The 21,888-nt window shown below is 42.4% G+C and overlaps 1 protein-coding gene across 1 annotated transcript in view; it reads right to left on the bottom strand.

The window, feature by feature from the left end:
- LOC124789082 (serine/threonine-protein phosphatase rdgC) overlaps positions 1-21,888 on the bottom strand; it is a 1,335,318-nt gene that overhangs the window by 229,958 nt on the left and 1,083,472 nt on the right. The window contains exon 11 of the mRNA XM_047256373.1: positions 9,313-9,498. Within this exon, the coding sequence (XP_047112329.1) occupies positions 9,313-9,498 (186 nt within the window). The remainder of the gene's footprint in view (positions 1-9,312; positions 9,499-21,888) is intronic.

Genomic DNA, 21,888 nt, shown 5'->3' with positions numbered 1-21,888 from the left:
AGACGTTACTGCATATTTGTCCACGCTACGTCATTTTAGGATCTACGTTAGCGCCTCACACCGGAATATACCTGCGTGTTTTACATGTACAAGTAGTGTAACTTTGAACCTCTGTATCATGGGAAAGGACAAAGACGTGAAGAAAATTTTCAAAGCTATTCGACATAGGTATCTTAGGAACATATCGCAAAAGTTTGACCCATGGAGTCCGTGGCCTTGTTTTGGTACCCATAAACCATATTTTCAGGATGTTTCTCAATAACGCATAAAGATTTTTGAAAAGAGGAAGATGGCACTTCTACGAAAATGCCGATAAAATGTACTCTCAAAATTTGAGCAATATTCTGCCGTTACTTGTTTAGATATCTGCTGCTGACGGCGAAAAATGGAGAAAAACTCTTTTTCAGGTTTCTCAGGAACCGCCCATGAACTAAATGATGCCTTCATAAACCATTTAAGGCGCACAGTAGCTCACATCTAATGGAAAAAGAACTAATCGGATTGCCTCATTTGCCTAAGATGAAGGAAATGTGCGATATTCAAACTTTGAACCAGTACTGAAGGATTGCTACAGCAAGACCATCCTTCTGTTGGGTATACAAAAGGTCCCGAGCCCGAGGAATGTCCAAAAGTACTTGACCCTACATTTCTATCGCCGATAGAACCCGAAGTATCAGTCCCGGAAAAATCCCGGTTATATGCGAGGCGTTTTCGAAGATATTGGTAGGCCATAGCATCGAATGCGTACCGATCATACGGTCTCGACGAAACTCGTGACCCCAACATTTCGGAGTTGAGGTCATCATCTTCTGCATCGTATTGGCACAGATTCCTTTGCAATTTTCCTAGGATTCATCGACCATAGTTATCAGCTGTTAGTCGTCTAGACTTTGGTAACCATACCATTCCTGAGTGGTCGCTTCATCTTTTCCCTGATGCATGATGTAGCGTTTAGCTCAACGATGCGCTGGTTCTGGCTGGTGACACTGTCTTATTGCCTACAGTTTTTGATTGGTCTACCATATTCAGGACTGTCATTTATTGACACCTGAGAGGAGAATCAGTAACCCACGCAGTCGCTTACATCCTGAGTAATACTGAAGTGTATGAGTCAGGCTATCTGCAAATATTTTTCCTCTAAAGGTATGGAAAGTTGTGCGAAATGGAGAAAACGTACGACTTCGATGGTATACAGGCTACTAAGATTGCCACTAAGCCAACACGAAATAGAAAAGGAGTTAAGTATTTTAAAACAAGTGGCCGTAGCGAACGGATATACGTGTAAGCAGGTGATGAATATTTATAGGAAGATAAAGAAGAGGCAAATGGAACAAACAGAAGGAAGTCAAGTAGCAGTTAAGAGGAACAACAAGAAAAAATATATAGCTCTCACTTACAATGGAAGAATTGCAGACAAAATAGAAAGATGCTTTCGTAAATGCGACGTTAAAATAGGGTTCCGAACAAATAACACGTTAAAATTGAAGCTCCGGCATAGAATATGTAATAGTAGGAATAAATTTCAGGATTCAGGTGTATATAAAATCAAATGTAATGACTGCTGTAAACAATATATAGGGCAGACTGGTAGGAACTTTGAAACCAGATTCAGGGAGCACACCTACTCTCAAAACAAAACAGCTTTTGGGGCGCATATGGCTGCGACAAAGCACTCAGTCACGAATATTGAAAACAACTTAGACATCCTGCATAGAGCTAATAAGGGACGGTTCCTTAACATTTTAGAAGAGATCGAAATATACACCCACAAAAATAAAGATCCGGATTTAATCCTCAACGAACAAAGCGAATTCAATCATAACACCTATTTTAGCATTTATGATGACCTACTAAGGTGACAACTGTTGCGTATGGAGATCCAGGCCGAGGGATGAGAGATGGTGCGCGGTGGAGAAGCCGGAAGACGCGCGCAACGCCTGGCGTCGTTGACGGGGCCCTCCTGTGCGGCCCTCTTGCCCGCGGCGGTGGACAGCAGACGACTGAGCGGACCGCGGCACAACACCAAAATGTCGGTAACTACGGAAGCAGACCGTAGAAGAAAACAAGTTCACACCAGCACCATAGATATATAAAGCGCCCTATGCCTTTTAGATTGTATAAAAATGATAATTTTACTGTTTTTTAATCCTGACAAGTACAGATTTTAGCTTTGACATCTACATATTTTAATTAAATATTTTTAATATAAAAAAGATCTACTGAATACAGTATGTGCAAATGGAATGTACCAGACGCCACCTGTCGGTAATAGTGTTATAATTAATATAAATGACGTGCACTCTGCCAATCACTTTTATGTGACGTAGCATGTGAAAGTTGCAGGATTTGGACGGGTTACTCCTGTAACTGAAATATCAAGTATGTTGTGGTACATTTGATGTTGATTAGATAGGATGAAAAAGATTTGCTTTCGTGAAATAGTATATTAGTTTAATTATTTTTACAGATATGAAGATGGTTCTGAATGAACCGAAACCGGTCATATGAATAATAAAAAAATTTGCAATCAAGACGGATTTTAAGTAACATTATAAAATCACTGATTGCTGTTATCCCATAAGACATTATGTCTGTTTTTGCAAACTTCGTACGAGGTTGCAAACTAACACAAAGCGACATATTCTTCAACGTCGAGAGCCAATATAGACAGAGAGTGGCTAATCACGACGTTGTAGCTGATTGGCTGACAGCTTAGGATGTGATGTTTTTACCAATCAGAAAACCGGTTTCGACCACTACTGTGCTCATCTTCAGACCATTGAGTAGGAACCTCTTTGTGCTGGAGAAAGAGGTTCCTACTCAATGGTCTGAAGATGACCACAGTAGTGGTCGAAACCGGTCACCTTATTAAATAAATCGTGATCAAGGCTGTTTCAATAGTAAATATTTCTAACACATTGATCACTGTCACTCCCATAATGTATTCAAAAGTAATTCATTCCCTTAAATGGCACAAAATTCATATTTTACATCTACAGATTTATTTATTCCTGTTCAATAATTCATCTATGATATATAGGGAGTTGTCAATGAGATATAATTTTAATTCATTTTCGAAACTATTACTGCTGCCGGTCAGCTATTTTATTTCAACTGGTAAATTATCGAAAAGTATTACAGCAGAATATTTTACCCCTTTCTGTGCCAAAGATAGGTTAAGTAGAGAATAGTACATGTCTTTCTCCCTTCAGGTGTCAGAATCATGAATGTCACTGTTGTTTTTAAGCTGGTCCTTGTTGTTGTGAAGAAATTTCATTACTGAGTAAATGTACTGTGAGGCTGTTGTGAGAATTCTTAACAGATGCCTACAAGACGTGCGACTATGAGCTCCACACATTATTCTAATCACTTTCTTTTGGGCAGTGAATGCTTTTTGTCTAAGTGTTCAGTTACCCCAAAATATTATTCCGTATGACGTCAGATAGTGAAAGTATGTTAGCTTACTAATTTCCCAATCCTCAAAAATCGCAGTTATTCTAATTGCCAAACTTTCTGAATCTAGTCGCTTTAGGAGATCCAAAATATGAATTTTCCATTAAGATTCTCATTTATATGTACTTCCGATATCTTAGTATGCTCTATCCTGGCTACTGACTTCTGTTGATGTGTTACATTTATTGAAGGAACTGTACTCCTTGCAGTAGAAAATTGGTCAAACAAAGGCATTCGGTCAGGAAATCGCGATCCGTCGAAGGTTGGTCACAATAAGCACACAAAGTGTTGGGGGATCTCCACTTAACAAATGGCGTTGGCTAAAGCGGCAGTGCCCTATACGTGATCTAACTAAAATGATCTCCTCGTCGCGAGAGAGGCCAGAGGAGGTCGGCCAAGCTGGTGGGAGAGATTTAATTCCCCAGAGCTTGTTCCCATGATGGGACAGCTTCTTTGTCTTCGACCGTCAGAGGAAGACACGCCTTTATTTTACATCTGCAGAAATGGAGGACGTCGTCCTAGAGCTGACCATCTTATAAATTGCGGGAATGAACTTCGCTGCTGCCAACCTCTGCACCTGACTTTTAAAACGATGCAATCATGAGCGGCATTTGCGTGCTCGGTGACGAGGAAACCCCGAACTCGTTTGGTTCGAATTATTCTTGCTTCACTAAATTAACTCATTCAGTCAACTAACTGAAGTCCTCATGTGCGTGCTTGTATGTACATTTCTAGATTTTTCTTTAGTCGATTGATACATTAAGCTATCATTGCGGCTTTACATGTCTCATTTCACGTACAGTTCTAGCCGCCTCTTCCAAGGGATTATCGGGTACCTTTTATAAGTCATTTGAACCATTGTGCGCTTTATAACTATTTGTTTTGCCTTTGCAATGACTGGAACCTAGTTGATGCATCTTAGTAATAAACAGGATTTTATTGTGACTTATGTTTTTATTTTACAGTTCGATGAAACGCCTTTATCATTATTACATCACATTACACTGGTATTTGTTCCATAAGATCATGAATACGACATCCCGCAATAATGTGGAACGTAAAGTTCATCTTTTGAGTTGAAGGAATTATCAGTGAGAAGCTCTTTCAATTTGTTTTTAAATGCTGGTTATTCGGTAGTCAGTGGTGAGCTGGTAAATTTTCTTCAGCAACTTTCTGTTGTTGATAGTGCTTCAGGAACCTCTTACGTGAACAAAGGCAATCTGTTCTCAATGTGTGAACGAGGTTCAAAATTTGACTACAGCACGAATTTGAAGATTGAGAACCAAATTTTTCAGAAATACACTTTCCTTCGATTGTGCTATTAAAACCGTTAAGAATAAGGAGCTCGAAGGTCCGGAGACAGTGGCTCAAGAATGATATTGGTTAAAAGCTTTTAGGGTCGTTTGCCTCCTTACCAGGCTTAAACAGTGCCTAAATAATCACCAACGAAGGGAGGCAATGCGGGAGGAGCGTTACAACCGGAAATTACACCATGTGTCAGTCACGCTGAGAATGCCTGAAACACAAATAATACGTTCTACAATTGTTCAATACAGCAGTGGTACACCTCCGAACATCGTATTAAATGAGACCTTACTCAAGCCTTACTACGATCTCCCAAGATATTCCATGGGAATTTAGAGCGCCCAATTACTCAGGCAGAAAAATCATACATAATAACGTTAAATTAAATTAGTGTCCTATTTGAATCTTGTCGAACGACGTAGTACCTGACAGCGAAGAGGTCCGTTTCCAAACCTCCAAATCTTCGTTGCTATAAATTCACCCGTTCCCGCAGCAGCAGAGCAGATAAACGATGTGGGAAGAAAAAAGTTGGTCCGCAGCTCGTGATCGTGCGTTAGCGTTCTCGCTTCCCGCGCCCGGGTTCCCGGGTTCGATTCCCGGCGGGGTCAGGGATTTTCTCTGCCTCGTGATGACTGGGTGTTGTGTGATGTCCTTAGGTTAGTTAGGTTTAAGTAAGTCTAAGTTCTAGGGGACTGATGACCATAGGTGTTAAGTCCCATAGTGCTCAGAGCTATTTTTTTTAAAAAAAAAAAAAAGTTGATAACATGGTGGTGAGTCAAACCGCGATAAATTTTCCCAATGCTCCGTTGAAGACCTAAAACGCCAATCAGCGTTTTCCAGAAGTGTTTGAACGTGTGTAACAGTGCGGTTTTGTTCCATTTAGTCGCTGCTGTGTCCTTCTGAGGCTGTTGTCTTTTGAAGAAAAAAATTTAGAACATTATCTGTAAAAATCTTATATGAAAAAGAAACAGGGTTTGAATTTTCAATTTCTATGTACTTTAGCACTGTTTGTTTTTGTTCTTTTGCTCTTTGTTCTTCTACGAAAAACATATTGCCTTTAGATTTCAGTATTAACAACATTGCACCTGACTGTATCACGTTTCACCAGTGTTACTTCTGTGTGTAGTGAACAAGTTAATTTAAGACATTAACATGCATTTAAGGCACAAACTTTGAACACATAGAAACACAGCGTAATTTTCGTGCGTTTATTTATAAATCACTTTATTAAAAACTCAACTTACAAAAACTAGGATGTGGGTTGTGAAATGAATGTACAAACAGTTTCGTGAATTCGTCGAAAGGAGCTACACACGGTACGCCAAAGTTGTTGTTATTGTTAAAACATAGCAGCACAATCTAACATAACAGTCGAGACGCTCCGTCTGCATTTTGTTGCCCTCAGCTGTAGCAGCGCCCCAAGTGGCCAGCAAGTAACACTTCTGAATACGACATCGCATGAGTGCGAATTCTAAAGTTTATATTGATTTGAAACATAGTTTTTACAACAGGGAGTGTATGTGATACCATAAAAATCGACTATAACTAAAAAAATGCACCACATTGTGACTATTGAGTTTCCTAAGGATCCTGGGAAATACGAAACGATGGATTACAGGACAGTTTATTAACTATTCTCTTGTAACATACACATTTACTGAATAAAGTCGTTTTCCTCTAATAAAAAAAAAAAATTGCTAGAACACCTCAGAGTTTTGTTCGCTAAACTCTTTCAGGCAAATCAATGGATGCGGAACGTAGGAAAATTATATAGAATGTAATACCTATACTTTTGACGTATCAAATAACCCACCACAACTGTAGCTTAAGGAAAAACCACACAGACGTGATAATAAAGCAATAAAACTGTTTCCATATACAGGAGAAACCAATTCCACAACTGTTGTTAAATCTGATCCACAAACGGCAAGAATCTGCAACACATTCGCTTTTAAAGCAAAAGTTATTACGTTTACAAAAATATACGTCTATTAGAAAGTTGAATGAAGTGTACGAAAGGACTAATCATTGGACTTCATAAAAAATTTTAATTCTTAAGTGAAGTCCTTAACATAATAACAACAGACAACAGAAATATATGCTTCTCTTGCATGAAATGCATCTACATTTCCTTGCTTTTAGAGGTGGTGGTGGTGGTTAATGTTTAACGTCCCGTCGACAACGAGGTCATTAGAGACGGAGCGCAAGCTCGGGTTAGGGAAGGATTGGGATGGAAATCGGCCGTGCCCTTTTAAAGGAACCATCCCGGCATTTGCCTGAAACGATTTAGGGAAATCACGGAAAACCTAAATCAGGATGGCTGGTGACGGGATTGAACCGTCGTCCTCCCGAATGCGAGTCCAGTGTGCTAACCACTGCGCCACCTCGCTCGGTGCTTTTGGAGGAATAAGCTGCAAATGTAGACGTAGTCGAAAGTATATATTCGTGAATGAGTTGTAGCTTATACCATTGAACCGTTGTGATTCAGCTCTTTTTACATTAGTTATCGATAATTCATGCCCCTTGGTAACTTACTAACGCAAGGAACATAAAAATATAGCGATTCCGTTAATTAAGTAGAAAATAATTAAAAACTAATATTATCCATACAACGTATGTGCTTTCTCGCAGTTTGGAGTGCTAGTGTATTTAGCCGTCACGTAGTACCAATTATCGCACTAGAGTGTCTCGTAACTGCATTCATTAGACTGAGGGTTCAAATGGCTCTGAGCACTATGGGACCTAACATCTGTGGTCATTAGTCCCCTAGAACTTAGAACTACTTAAACCTAACTAACCTAAGGACATCACACACATCCATGCCCGAGGCAGGATTCGAACCTGCGACCGTAGCGGTCGCTCGGTTCCAGACTGTAGCGCCTAGAACCGCACGGCCACTCCGGCCAGCTGTGAACCATCCAGCTGTCGTCAATGCTTTCTTTCGTTTTGATTTCAGTTTCTCAGTTTTGTGCACGTAAAAATAAAATATTATTACCGCGTGTACTTAAAAAAGTTCTGTTGTTAACGCCGCGTTCAGTGTCAGATGCTCACGATCAGTTTTCCAAACTGAAGAGTAATTAAACAGCAAATGCCCGATGTCTGTGTTAACAAATTAGCAGCATTAGCGTAGGTGATTCAATTGTCAGATTTACGCAGTAAGTAGCACATAAAATTCATGTTTAACTATCCATATGTGGATAAGAATTTAAAGTGTAGCAAACTTTGACTGTTCATCTAAAGCAATGATCTTCAGGTAATTTAAGAAGTATATGCATCCCATCATCCCATGGCAAGACGGATATGAGCTGTGGCATGTTAGTTTAAATACACACATATCTGTACATTCGTCTTTGATTAACTGTAGTTCCAGTCCTTTCATGAATCACTTACCTCACAAAAATCTTCGTTACTCGAACTACTGCAATACAACGAGCGCGAATACAGCCAGATAAATAAAAGATTCTAACTACTGAAGTCACTAACTACTGATAGGCATAGTTAGGAAATGAAAGATTTTGATAGAGAACAAACAATGTATTTACCTCAATAATCTTCAAAAGTCATCATATATATATATATATATATATATATATATATATATATATTAGTTCATGAATCCAATATTACAAATTTACTCTTTCTGATGGACGCACGTCCAGATCGTCCGCTCTCAAAATTCTGCCATCTCTCTCCCCACATCCACCACTGCTGGCGGCTCACCTCCAACTGCGCAACGCTACGCGCTATTCGCATCCAACTGCCCAACACTAGAATAGAGAATATTCTATGAATGCCAACCAGCCACAGACTGCACACAGCACAGCCAGTGATTTTCATACAGAGCGCTACGTGACGTTACCAACATAAAAACCTAAGCAGCCTACTTACAAGTGTTCCAAGAAAAGTCTTTGATTGGACAGTACAGTAAGGTGTGAGAGCTGGTGATGATGTTTGGGAGACGGGTGGTGAACGTGGTGGTAAGTTGCAATGATACCAAACTGCTGAGATGATCGATCCTTAGACTTACGCCCTATTTAATCTACCATAAACTAACTGACGCTAAGGACAACACACATGCACACCCATGCCCGAGGGAGGGCTCGAACCTCCGACAGGGGGAGCCGCGCGAACCATGGCGAGGCGCCCAATACCGCGCGGCTGCCCCTGTCAGAGATTCGAGTCCTGCCTTGGGCATGGGTGTGCGTGTGTGTTGTCCTTAGCTTCAGTTAGTTTATGTTAGATTAAGTAGTGTATAAGTCTAGGGATCAATGATCTCAGCAGTTTAGTCCCACAGGAACTTACCACCAAATACCACCACAGTGCGGCTACCCCCGCGGCGATAGGGGAGGAGGTGGTGCGACAAACAGCAAGGGGGAGATGGAGAGAGGGTACTAGCTAAGGTATTATAGCACTCATATGTAATGGTCTAAGAAAGGGTGGGAAACACTGCTCTAGTGGGACGCCAAGTGCGACACTGCTCTCAGAACGGTGCGTGCTGCAGCTGCTGCACAACGGCCACGGCCCCGGCCACTGTGCCACCCTGCCGCCACTGACCTTGTTGCCGTGCGTGAGCTCGTAGCCGCCGGGTTTGCACTCGTGCGAGCGCACGATGAACTGCAGCTTGTGCTTCTGCAGGAACTTGTCCGTGACGTCGGGGCCGAAGTAGGTGCCGGCGCCGCGCAGTGAGTTGGGCACGCAGCCCTCCGCCGGCTGCGGGTCGCTCCACAGGATGTCGAACACCTGTCCAACCAGAAGAGGCGCTCGCTGAGGAACTGCATTCCAGTGCAAGGACGCTGAACAGGTCGATATGTCTACACGGGAATAGGCACTTAGCAGAATCGTCATGATAGGTCTCAGTTATACAGTTACATCTGCATCTAGATGTACATTAATTATCGGCAAGTCACTTTATGGCATTAGGCAGACGCCACTTCGCGTATAACTGTCGCTCTCTATCTTTCTTACTCCAGTCTCGAGTGATGCGCGCCAAGGACGATTGTTGGTAACCCCCTGTGTCAGTTCAACCCCCCCTCCCCCTTCAATTTTTCCATCATGGCATTTTCGCGAAATATACGTGGTAGGGAGCAATATAGTGGTTGATTCTTTTAAGAACGTACGATATCAGGATTTTACCACATCTCTCTTGAAGCTACTGAAGTTCGATAAACATTTCCGCCTTTCGCGGCTGCTAAGCGGACCAATGAGGAACTACTCTGCTCTTCTTTGGCTCTTTTGCATTTCTTCTGTCATATCTGTTAACAGTAGCGGACAAACGCTACATATTCATGCAACATATTATGTAAATTGAGATTATTTATTTCGTTATTTATTTAAAAAGTAAAGACCTACTTCCTGTTGTTATATGGTTGTTGTTGTTTTTGTGGTCTTCAGTCAAGAGACTGGTCTGATGCAAATCTCCATCCTATTCTATCCTGTGCAAGCCTCTTCATCTCAAAGTACCTACTGCAACCTACATCGTTCTAAATCTGTTTAGTGTATTCATCTCTTGGCCTCCCTCTGCGATTTTTACCCTCCACACTGCCCTCCAATACTTAATTCGTGATCCCTTGATGCCTCAGAATATGCCCTACCAATAGATAAATTCTTCTAGTCAAGTTGTGCCACAAACTCCTCTTCTCTCCAATTCTATTCAATACCTTCTCATTAGTTATGTGATCTACCTATATAATCTTCAACATTCTTCTGTAGCACCACATTTCGAAAGCTTCTATTCTCTTTTTCTCTAAACTATTTATCGTCCATGTTTCACTTCCATACATGGCTACACTCCATACAAATACTTCCAGAAACGACTTCCTAACACTTAAATCTATACTTGATGTTAACAAATTTCTCTTCTTCAGAAATGCTTTCCTTGCCATTGCCAGTCTACATTTTATATCCTCTCTACCTCGACCATCATCAGTTATTTTGCTCCCCAAATAGCAAAACTCCTTTACTACTTTAAGTGTCTCATTTCCTAATCTAATTCCCTCAACATCACCCGATTTTTTTCGACTACATTACATTATTCTCGTTTTGCTTTTGTTGATGGTAATCTTATATCCTCCTTTCAAGACCATGCCAATTCCGTTCAGCTACTCTTCCAGGTCGTTTGCTGTCCCTGACAGAATTACAATGTCATCTGCGAACCTCAAAGTTTTTCATTTCTTCTCCATGGAATTTAATTCCTACTCAAAATTTTTCTTTTGTTTCCTTTACTGCTTGCTCAATACACAGATTTAATAACATCCGGAAGAGGCTAGTACCCTGTCTCACTCCCTTACCAACCACTGCTTCGCTTTCATATCCCTCGACTCTTATAACTGCCATCTCGTTTCTGTACAAATTGTAAACAGCCTTCCGCTCCCTGTATTTTACTCCTGCCACCTTGAGAATTTGAAAGAGAGTATTCCAGTCAACATTGTCAAAAGTTTTCTCTAAGTCTACAAATGCTAGAAACTGTTATATAGTATATATTTTATATATGCACATATATAATAGTATATATGTTACATAGTATATCGTACATTTGTGATTTTCGATTCCATATCATACAAATTCAGTTTTATTACTCGTACATTGTGTTTTGAAAATTTAACAAAAGCAGAAAATAAAAAGTAAGTGCAAATATATATAAACAATTTTATTTACACTTTTAGCTAACTTAGATAACGATATAAACATAATAATATTGTGGCTAGGGCCTCCCGTCCGGTAGACCGTTCGCCTGGTGCAGGTCTTTCGATCTGACGCCACTTCGGCGACCTGCGCGTCGATGGGGATGAAATGATGATGACTGGGACAACACAACACCCAGTCCCTGAGCGGAGAAAATCGGCGACCCATCCGGGAATCGAACCTGGGCCCTTAGGATTGACAGTCTGTCACGCTGACCACTCAGCTATCGGGGGCGATTATAAATAACACACAGAATAGGTTGTGGATGCATTTTAAGTTAAAATTAAAAGTGCATTTAATGGAAGAAACAAGAGGTGCCAATTTGATTTAGATATGATGTGACAGTTCTTCTCTTTATACCTTCTATGTGTGTGGTTGCATATGTTACATATGTTTTCTTGACTGTGGCAATAATTAATAATGTGTTGATTAATTAGGTTTTAATGTGCTTCCGAAATTAAGACTGCAGTGGAGATTGGGAGTTGATTTACAGTGTCATAGTCAGAGGCATCAGGTGCAGGGCTCGGTAAAACTTCAAGCCAGTCACACCTGATGCAGCGAAAGAAGAAATATCACATCTTAATATGCTCTAACAACCAACTACACAGATAGTTACAGTTTTAGACTGATTCGATTTAGTGTTGGAGAACCATAGCTCATCTTTACTATGTTTGTATGTTTATCTCGTCTTCACTTCCTTTGTGTGATATATAGCATTCGGTTCAGTGTCTGTGTTTGTATCATGGCGTTTTCTAAAAAAATGTTTCAAATTGCTCTTAGCACTATGGGACTTAATATCTGATGTCATCAATTCCCTAGAACTTAGAACTACTTAAACCTAACTAACCTAAGGAAGCTTGAACGTGGTAGGGAAACTAGAAAATCTGAAATGGGAAATGCAAAGGCTCGATCTAGATATAATAGGGGTCAGTGAAGTGAAGTGGAAGGAAGACAAGGATTTCTGGTCAGATGAGTATCTGGTAATATCAACAGCAGCAGAAAATGGTATAACAGGTGTAGGATGCGTTATGAATAGGAAGGTAGGGCAGAGGGTGTGTTACTGCGAACAGTTCAGTGACCGGGTTGTTCTAATCAGAATCGTCAGCAGACCAACACCGACAACGATAGTTTAGGTATACATGCCGACGTCGCAAGCTGAAGATCAACAGATAGAGAAAATGTATGAGGATATTGAAAGGGTAATGCAGTATGTAAAGCGGGACGAAAATCTAATAGTCATGGGCGACTGGAATGCAGTTGTAGGGGAAGGAGTAGAAGAAAAGGTTACAGGAGAATGTGGGCTTGGGGCGAGGTATGAAAGAGGAGAAAGACTAATTGAGTTCTGTAACAAGTTTCAGCTAGTAATAGCGAATACCCTGTTCCAGAATCACAAGAGGAGGAGGTATACTTGGAAAAGGCCGGGAGATACGGGAAGATTTCAATTAGATTACATCATGGTCAGAAAGAGATTACGAAATCAGATACTGGATTGTAAGGCGTACCGAGGATCAGATACAGACTCAGATCACAATATAGTAGTGATGAAGAGTAGGCTGAAGTTCAAGACATTAGTCAGGGAGAATCAATACGCAAAGAAGTGGGATACGGAAGTACTAAGGAATGACGAGATACGTTTGAAGTTCTCTAACGCTATAGATACAGCAATAAGGAATAGCGCAGTAGGCAGTACAGTTGAAGAGGAATGGACATCTCTCAAAAGGGCCATCACAGAAGTTGGGAAGGAAAACATAGGTACAAAGAAGGTAGCTGCGAAGGAACCATGGGTAACAGAAGAAATGCACTCCTGGAAATTGAAATAAGAACACCGTGAATTCATTGTCCCAGGAAGGGGAAACTTTATTGACACATTCCTGGGGTCAGATACATCACATGATCACACTGACAGAACCACAGGCACATAGACACAGGCAACAGAGCATGCACAATGTCGGCACTAGTACAGTGTATATCCACCTTTCGCAGCAATGCAGGCTGCTATTCTCCCATAGAGACGATCGTAGAGATGCTGGATGTAGTCCTGTGGAACGGCTTGCCATGCCATTTCCACCTGGCGCCTCAGTTGGACCAGCGTTCGTGCTGGACGTGCAGACCGCGTGAGACGACGCTTCATCCAGTCCCAAACATGCTCAATGGGGGTCAGATCCGGAGATCTTGCTGGCCAGGGTAGTTGACTTACACCTTCTAGAGCACGTTGGGTGGCACGGGATACATGCGGACGTGCATTGTCCTGTTGGAACAGCAAGTTCCCTTGCCGGTCTAGGAATGGTAGAACGATGGGTTCGATGACGGTTTGGATGTACCGTGCACTATTCAGTGTCCCCTCGACGATCACCAGTGGTGTACGGCCAGTGTAGGAGATCGCTCCCCACACCATGATGCCGGGTGTTGGCCCTGTGTTCCTCGGTCGTATGCAGTCCTGATTGTGGCGCTCACCTGCACGGCGCCAAACACGCATACGACCATCATTGTCACCAAGGCAGAAGCGACTCTCATCGCTGAAGACGACACGTCTCCATTCGTCCCTCCATTCACGCCTGTCGCGACACCACTGGAGGCGGGCTGCAGGATGTGAGCGGAAGACGGCCTAACGGTGTGCGGGACCGTAGCCCAGCTTCATGGAGACGGTTGCGAATGGTCCTCGCCGATACCCCAGGAGCAACAGTGTCCCTAATTTGCTGGGAAGTGGCGGTGCGGTCCCCTACGGCACTGCGTAGGATCCTACGGTCTTGGCGTGCATCCGTGCGTCGCTGCGGTCCGGTCCCAGGTCGACGGGCACGTGCACCTTCCGCCGACCACTGGCGACAACATCGATGTACTGTGGAGACCTCACGCCCCACGTGTTGAGCAATTCGGTGGTATGTCCACCCGGCTTCCCGCATGCCCACTATACGCCCTCGCTCAAAGTCCGTCAACTGCACATACGGTTCACGTCCACGCTGTCGCGGCATGCTACCAGTGTTAAAGACTGCGATGGAGCTCCGTATGCCACGGCAAACTGGCTGACACTGACGGCGGCGGTGCACAAATGCTGCGCAGCTAGCGCCATTCGACGGCCAACACCGTGGTTCCTGGTGTGTCCGCTGTGCCGTGCGTGTGATCATTGCTTGTACAGCCCTCTCGCAGTGTCCGGAGCAAGTATGGTGGGTCTGACACACCGGTGTCAACGTGTTCTTTTTCCATTTCCAGGAGTGTACTTCAGTTGATTGATGAAAGGAGGGAGTACAAACATGTTGCGGGAAAATCAGGAATACAGAAATACAAGTCGCTGAGGAATGAAATAAATAGGAAGTGCAGGGAAGCTAAGACGAAATGGCTGCAGGAAAAATGTGAAGACATCGAAAAAGATATGATTGTCGGAAGGACAGATTCAGCATACAGGAAAGTCAAAACAACCTTTGGTGACATTAAAAGCAACGGTGGTAACATTAAGAGTGCAACGGGAATTCCACTGTTAAATATAGAGGAGAGAGCGGATAGGTGGAAAGAATACATTGAAAGCCTCTATGAGGGTGAAGATTTCTCTGATGTGATAGAAGAAGAAACAGGAGTCGATTTAGAAGAGATAGGGGATCCAGTATTAGAATCGGAAATTAAAAGAGCTTTGGAGGACTTACGGTCAAATAAGGCAGAAGGGATATATAACATTCCATCAGAATTTCTAAAATCATTGGGGGAAGTGGCAACAAAACGACTATTCACGTTGGTGTGTAGAATATATGAGTCTGGCGACATACCATCTGACTTTCGGAAAAGCATCATCCACACAATTCCGAAGACGGCAAGAGCTGACAAGTGCGAGAATTATCGCACAATCAGCTTAACAGCTCATGCATCGAAGCTGCTTACAAGAATAATATACAGAAAAATGGAAAAGAAAATTGAGAATGCGGTAGGTGACGGTCAGTTTGGCTTTAGGAAAAGTAAAGGGACGAGAGAGGCAGTTCTGACGTTACGGCTAATAATGGAAGCAAGGCTAATGTAAAATCAAGACACGTTCATAGGATTTGTCGACCTGGAAAAAGCGTTCGACAATTTAAAATGGTGCAAGCTGTTGGAGATTCTGAAAAAAGTAGGCGTAAGCTGTAGGGAGAGACGGGTCATATACAATATGTACAACAACCAAGAGGGAATAATAACAGTGGACGATCAAGAACGAAGTGCTCGTATTAAGAAGGGTGTAAGACAAGGCTGTAGCCTTTCGCCCCTACTCTTCAATCTGTACATCGAGGAAGCAATGATGGAAATTAAAGAAAGGTTCACGAGTCGAATTAAAATACAAGGTGATAAGATATGAATGACACAATTCGCTGATGACATTGCTATCCTGAGTGAAAGTGAAGAAGAATTAAATGATCTGCTGAACGGAATGAACAGTCTAATGAGACACAGTATGGTTTGAGAGTAAATCGGAGAAAGACGAAGGTAATGAGAAGTAGTATAAATGAGAACAGCGAGAAACTTAACATCAGGATTGATGGTCACGAAGTCAATGAAGTTAAAGAATTCTGCTACCTAGGCAGTAAAATAACCAATGACGGACGGAGCAAGGAGGACATCAAAAGCAGACTCGCTATGGCAAAAAAGGCATTTCTGGCCAGGAGAAGTCTACTAATATCAAATACCGGCCTTAATTTGAGGAAGAAATTTCTGAGGATGTACGTCTAGAGTACAGCATTGTATGGTAGTGAAACATGGACTGTGGGAAAACCGGAACAGAAGAGAATCGAAGCATTTGAGATGTGGTGCTATAGATGAATGTTGAAAATTTGGGGGACTGATGAGGTAAGGAATAAGGAGGTTCTACGCAGAATCGGAGAGGAAAGGAATCTGTGCAAAACACTGATAAGGAGAAGGGACAGGATGATAGGACGTCTGCTAAGACATGAGAGAATGACTTCCATGGTACTAGAGGGAGTTGTAGGGGGCAAGAACTGTAGAGGAAGACAGAGATTGGAATACGTCAAGAAAATAATTGAGGACGTAGGTTGCAAGAGCTACTCTGAGATGAAGAGGTTAGCACACAGGAAAGGAATTCGTGGCGGGCCGCATCAAACCAGTCAGTAGACTGATGACAAAAAAAAAAAAAAAAAAAAACCTAAGGACATCACACACATCCATGCCCGAGGCAGGATTCGAACCTGCGACCTTAGCGGTCGGTCGCGTGGATCCAGACTGAAGCGCGTAGAACCGCTCGGCCAGTGCGGTCGGCTGGCGTTTACTATGTACTGCTGATCTGTCAGATGTGGAGCTTGTCTTCCTAAAGCCTATGGTCTCTCCTGTTTATATGACGCATTTAGTGCTCGTGATCCTTTTTGTCTGCGATGTCGTTTATAGAGTTCCAGTCATCTTGTCTGCGTATTAACTATCCTATGTCCTGGCTTCCTAAACTTGGTCTTTATGCCCTAGCACACAGCAGGTGACCAGTATGTGTTCACGTGTGCCATCTACACCATAGGTACAAGTGCGAGTCTGTTTTAGGCCAAACCTGTGGAGATGCACAGGATACGGGCCTTGGCCAGTGAGAAAGTGCGCCATGCCACTTGTTGGATTTGTCTACTTCAAATTCATCTGCTCTCGGATACTGGAGACGAAAGCATAGACCCATCTTCCCTTATTAGTTGTGCCGCGTTCTGTATGCCATGTATCGGTTCTCCGTTTGTTTCATGTCCGTTTGTCGTTTATCTCTGGTCCACTTATTTCTCTTATTTTGTCAAGTGTTCGCCTCTTCAGCCACTAGGCATCTGCTCTGTGGCGAATTGTAATATCTATAGGGAAAACTTCCAGTATCATACACAGTGCCTCACTCGAGGTTGTACAGAAAGCCGCTGAGATTCCGACAGCGTCTCACAACGATTTTATGCGTGCCTAAGCATAATCAATGTGCCCAAGCACTAGTGACAAAACAAGTTATTGACTCAAATAGTGCTGTGTACTATGTCCTCATTGTCTGCAGGCGCAGTCTATAGTGTACAGACTTGCAAGTTTATGTATGAGTTTCGTCACTTTGTTAACTGTTAATCTGGCATGTCGGTTAAAGTGTAAGTGTTCGACAATATAAATGCGGAGGTATGTTGTCATAGCTTACCTTTTTATGTAAATTGGATGTGGAGGGGGAGAAAGGAACGGAACTCATGATATGAGCTGAGTCGGGACTTTATGCCGAATAATAAAATACTTGCCGGTCTCGGATAGGAACTCTGGATCTTACGTTATATTAACCGGGGACCTAGAAACGACGGAGAGGCTCCGTCCCCGCCGCAGCCGCAGTGGTCCGCAACCCCACGACGACTATCGCAGTCCACTTCACCCCTGCGCCGCCCCACACCGAACCCAGGGTTACTGTGCGATTCGGCCCCCGGTGGACCCCCCCCCCCCCCCCCCCCCCAGGGAACGCCTCACACCAGACAAGTGTAGCCCCTATGTTTGCGTGGTAGAGTAATGGTAGTGTACGCGTACGTGAAGAACTTGTTTCCGCAGCAAACACTGACATAGTGTAGCTGAGGCGGAACAAGGGGAACCAGCCCGCATTCGTCGAGGCAGATGGAAAATCACCTAAAAACCATCCACAGACTGGCCGGCTCACCGGAACTCGACACAAATCCGCAGGGTGGATTCGTGCCGGGGACCGGCGCTCCTTCCCGCCCGGAAGGGATCTTACGTTACTAGGCGCTGCATTAACCACTGCACCACCGGGACACAGCGTTTATCGCAAAGGCTTGGGGTATATGGGCGCGCTCCCCGGTCGACACATATTCCCCCCTAGCGCCACCCATTAGCAGTCTCTGTTCATGGCCTCCATGTTCGCTGATTTTCTTAATTGTTGGAGATCGGACGTAAATTTGCACCCGCACTGAAGCTTGTGGATTCATTCATACTGTAATCACAATCTTTAACTGAAAGAAGCAATATGTGCAGACGTTAAAGCAGTTATTAAAATAAACTGAAACCATTTCCGCTCTACAACTCCTCCTACTGTATAGACACTTTCATAAATAGGTAATGTCTGTGTATCACTGACTTATGCTTATTAAATTAAGTTGAAGGTCAATAATAAAGCAAAAATCATATTTTTTTATTCTGTGCATGTAGCTATATTGTTATTGAAAAAAATGGGCCGGCCGGAGTGGCCGAGCGGCTCTAGGCGCTTCAGTCTGGAGCCGCGCGACCGCTACGGTCGCAGTTTCGAATCCTGCCTCGGGCATGGACGTTTGTGATGTCCTTAGGTTAGTTAGGTTTAAGTAGTTCTAAGTTCTAGGGGACTGATGACCTTAGAAGTTAAGTCCCGTACTGCTCAGAGCCTTCTGAACCATTTGCAAATTACTCCTCTGCAGATTTCCGTATTGTCTGTAGTCAGGATAATGTACTTGGTTTGTATCTGCACTGGAGCGTGTGCTAATATGATGTGCATGCGTACAGAATGTTCGCACACGCCCCACCTATGTTACAGGGTGACGATTTAATTTGTTCTGGCTTTCACTTATGCGCCGGTACGTGACTGATATCACAACAAATTAATAGCAGCGCATGACGCTTATCGCATTTTTATTTTCTAGGCTTTGTATGGTGTTATACGTACTTAAATTTTCAGTGAAAATGTAACCGTGAAAATCTTGTTGTTTGTTAAATAATTTGTGTCATTTGATTGTTGCAAGAGAGGTAGAACGCTTTTTAAATACTTTAGTTGTATACAGAATTATCACAAAACTGTTTGGGGTTTGGTGGCCACTGCTTGACATATTGCCTGTTGGCTTCTGTCTCGGTTTCTTCGGCCGCTGACTGACACTGTCAAAGATTCACACTCAGTTGCTGGTGAGTCATTCCTTGCGAAATACCCTAATTTCGGAAGGTTTTCCTGCTTGACCGCCACGAATGTCGATGAAATTTTAAGTCAACGTACCCACGTTTCCACAATGAACACTGGTAATGTTTAACGTTCGTCGACGCAATACTGGGCGAGATATACATAGCCATGACTACATACGCAAATTTGCGCAGTGCGATCGGGTATTTCTGGCGACTTCGAGCTGTAATGTCACAGGCAATATTTTTTGAAAGAAACGAAATTAGGAGAACTTTTACAAATTTATGCGTTCTTTTATGGATAATAATGCAAAGAATCTTACCAGCGAACTTAAGCCACAAAATTTTAGGCAAAATCGCCGAAAAATGTCGACGTTAGTTTTTTTTATGTCTCACGGACTAAAGGTATGACGAACGTGAATCTTGGAATATCGTGACCTAACAACACAAGGCTATCAAATAAAATCCAATACCGAATAAATTGACTGAAACTTTGCATATTTTCAAACAGGTAAAAACTGGAGTATTTTCGTCCTGATTTTGCGGAAAACTGTGTTCTATGAAACTTTACAAACTGGGCTCATTAGAAATAACATGGTTTCATAAAAAAAATTATCCAACGCGGGCTAACAATGCTAAATATTCTGAATCAAACTTGGCCGCAGCACAAGAAAAATGTAAATTTCGGAATCTTATATTTCTTAGAGTAAACGCATTCTGAACATGAAACACAATAGATTGACAGCGCAAGGCAATGGTATACAAAATTTCATTCACCTTTTATTTTCCAATAGTCTACAGGTTCATGGGGAAAAATGATTTTTGTGAAATGATGGAAATCGGGTATATTCGATGTTTTTTTACAAATGCAGTTTTAAAAACAGTCTCATTCGAAACAATGTGTCTTTAAGAGCTCCTCACGCCCCTCCCCCCCCAAACAGTGGATTTAATATCCAACATGAGCCAACATAAATTGAGACACAACAGCCGGAAAAATCGCACGGTGAATAAAGTATTAACTTTGACTTGTATGTCTCGTTGATGAAGGAATGATAAACATAAGCTTTCCATACAACAACTGAGTAACATAATACTTTTCAGTATAAAATATCATTTACGTACTGCTTTCCAAATCTCTACAAAATAAGTTCAAACTTGATTTTCATAAAAATTTTAAGAATAATCATATACGAGTTTTCTTTTCTTTACTTCTCAACATAGTCCCCTGTCAGTGTTAAACACTTAGTCGCGCGACCTACAACTCTTTCATCAGTCGGAAAAATGGTTTCTGTAAAATTCTGCAAAATGATCGTTAAATGAACTACCATTTCCCCATTTGATAAAAATTTCTTCCCATTACGCCAAAGTTTCAAATTAGGGAACAGGAAGAAGCCACTTGGGGCTCAGTCTAGTGAATAGGATGGATCAGGAAACAACAAAAAGCAAGTTAATGCACTTTCGCCATTGTTATCGCTGATGTATGGGATGATGAATTAACGAGGTGAAACAGTAATTTTTTGCACGCCAACATTGGTCTTCCTTCAGCAACCGAAGTTTCAGACAAGCGACCATTGAATCTCAATAGTCTTTCAGTTATGGCTTCTCCCTTTTTACAAGTAATCAGTGAGGATTGTTCCTTGGGAATCCCAAGAAATAGCGGCCATTCTCTTACCTATTTCAGGGAATTTTCACCAGCCTTTCTCCATTATTTTGTGTGGAGTCTTGACTCTGGTGTATAACGATGAATTCAGTTTCATCAACAGTAACAAACCGGTGCTAAGATTCTTGCGGATTGCGGTTAAACATCACCAGATGTTGATATGTTGTGCCGGATGCGCTTTTCGTCGACTATAAGCAACCTTGCCACACATCTCGTACACAGCTTCTTGATAGCCAATTCTCCGTCCACGAAATTATTCACTCGCTCGGTTGAGATGCCTACAGTCTTAGTAACCAGACAAATTTTGTTCAGCGGTCTTGTATTAATATGTCACGAATTCTGTCAATGGTTTCCTTTCACGTGACGTCATTTGGACCATTGGAGAGCGCTTCGTCTTCGCTGCTTGTCCGGCCACGTTTACATTTATTAATCCAGAAGTAAATGGTCTTCAATGAAGGTGCAGAGACAGCGTCAAGTTCATCCATTTTTGATTTGATTAGTGCGGCAGTCCAATCCTTCAAATGAATTTTCATTCACAGTCGACACACCATTTCAGACGATCTCTGTATGTCCATCTTTCCAGAGATGGTTAGGTGACTCGGCTGTTCGCTACAGGATGTCAACTTTCAGTAGTGTAATTGTAAACTCATTTTATTTGGCTATCAGATTCGTCGATTTACTACGCCATCTTCAGGCTCTTGACCAATTAGACAGACGATGGTTGAAGTGATCGCTACAGCAAGCAGAAATCTACAGACATCAGTACTGGAATGCTGGCCCCTGTTTTGACCAGAATCGATCACTTCAAAAAACAAATATTGATTCGGCAAATGATGGTTGAAATGATCGCTATAGCAAGCAGAAATCTACAGATACCAGTATTCGAATGCTGGCTTCTGTTTCGGCCAGAACCGAGGTCGAATTTTCCTACACGTCGGTCAGGGGCCTCAAGATAGAGTATTAAATTG

This window comes from Schistocerca piceifrons, chromosome 3 (genome assembly GCF_021461385.2).
Source record: "Schistocerca piceifrons isolate TAMUIC-IGC-003096 chromosome 3, iqSchPice1.1, whole genome shotgun sequence".
NCBI lineage: Eukaryota > Metazoa > Arthropoda > Insecta > Orthoptera > Acrididae > Schistocerca > Schistocerca piceifrons.
This window is presented reverse-complemented; position numbering and strand designations above follow the sequence as displayed.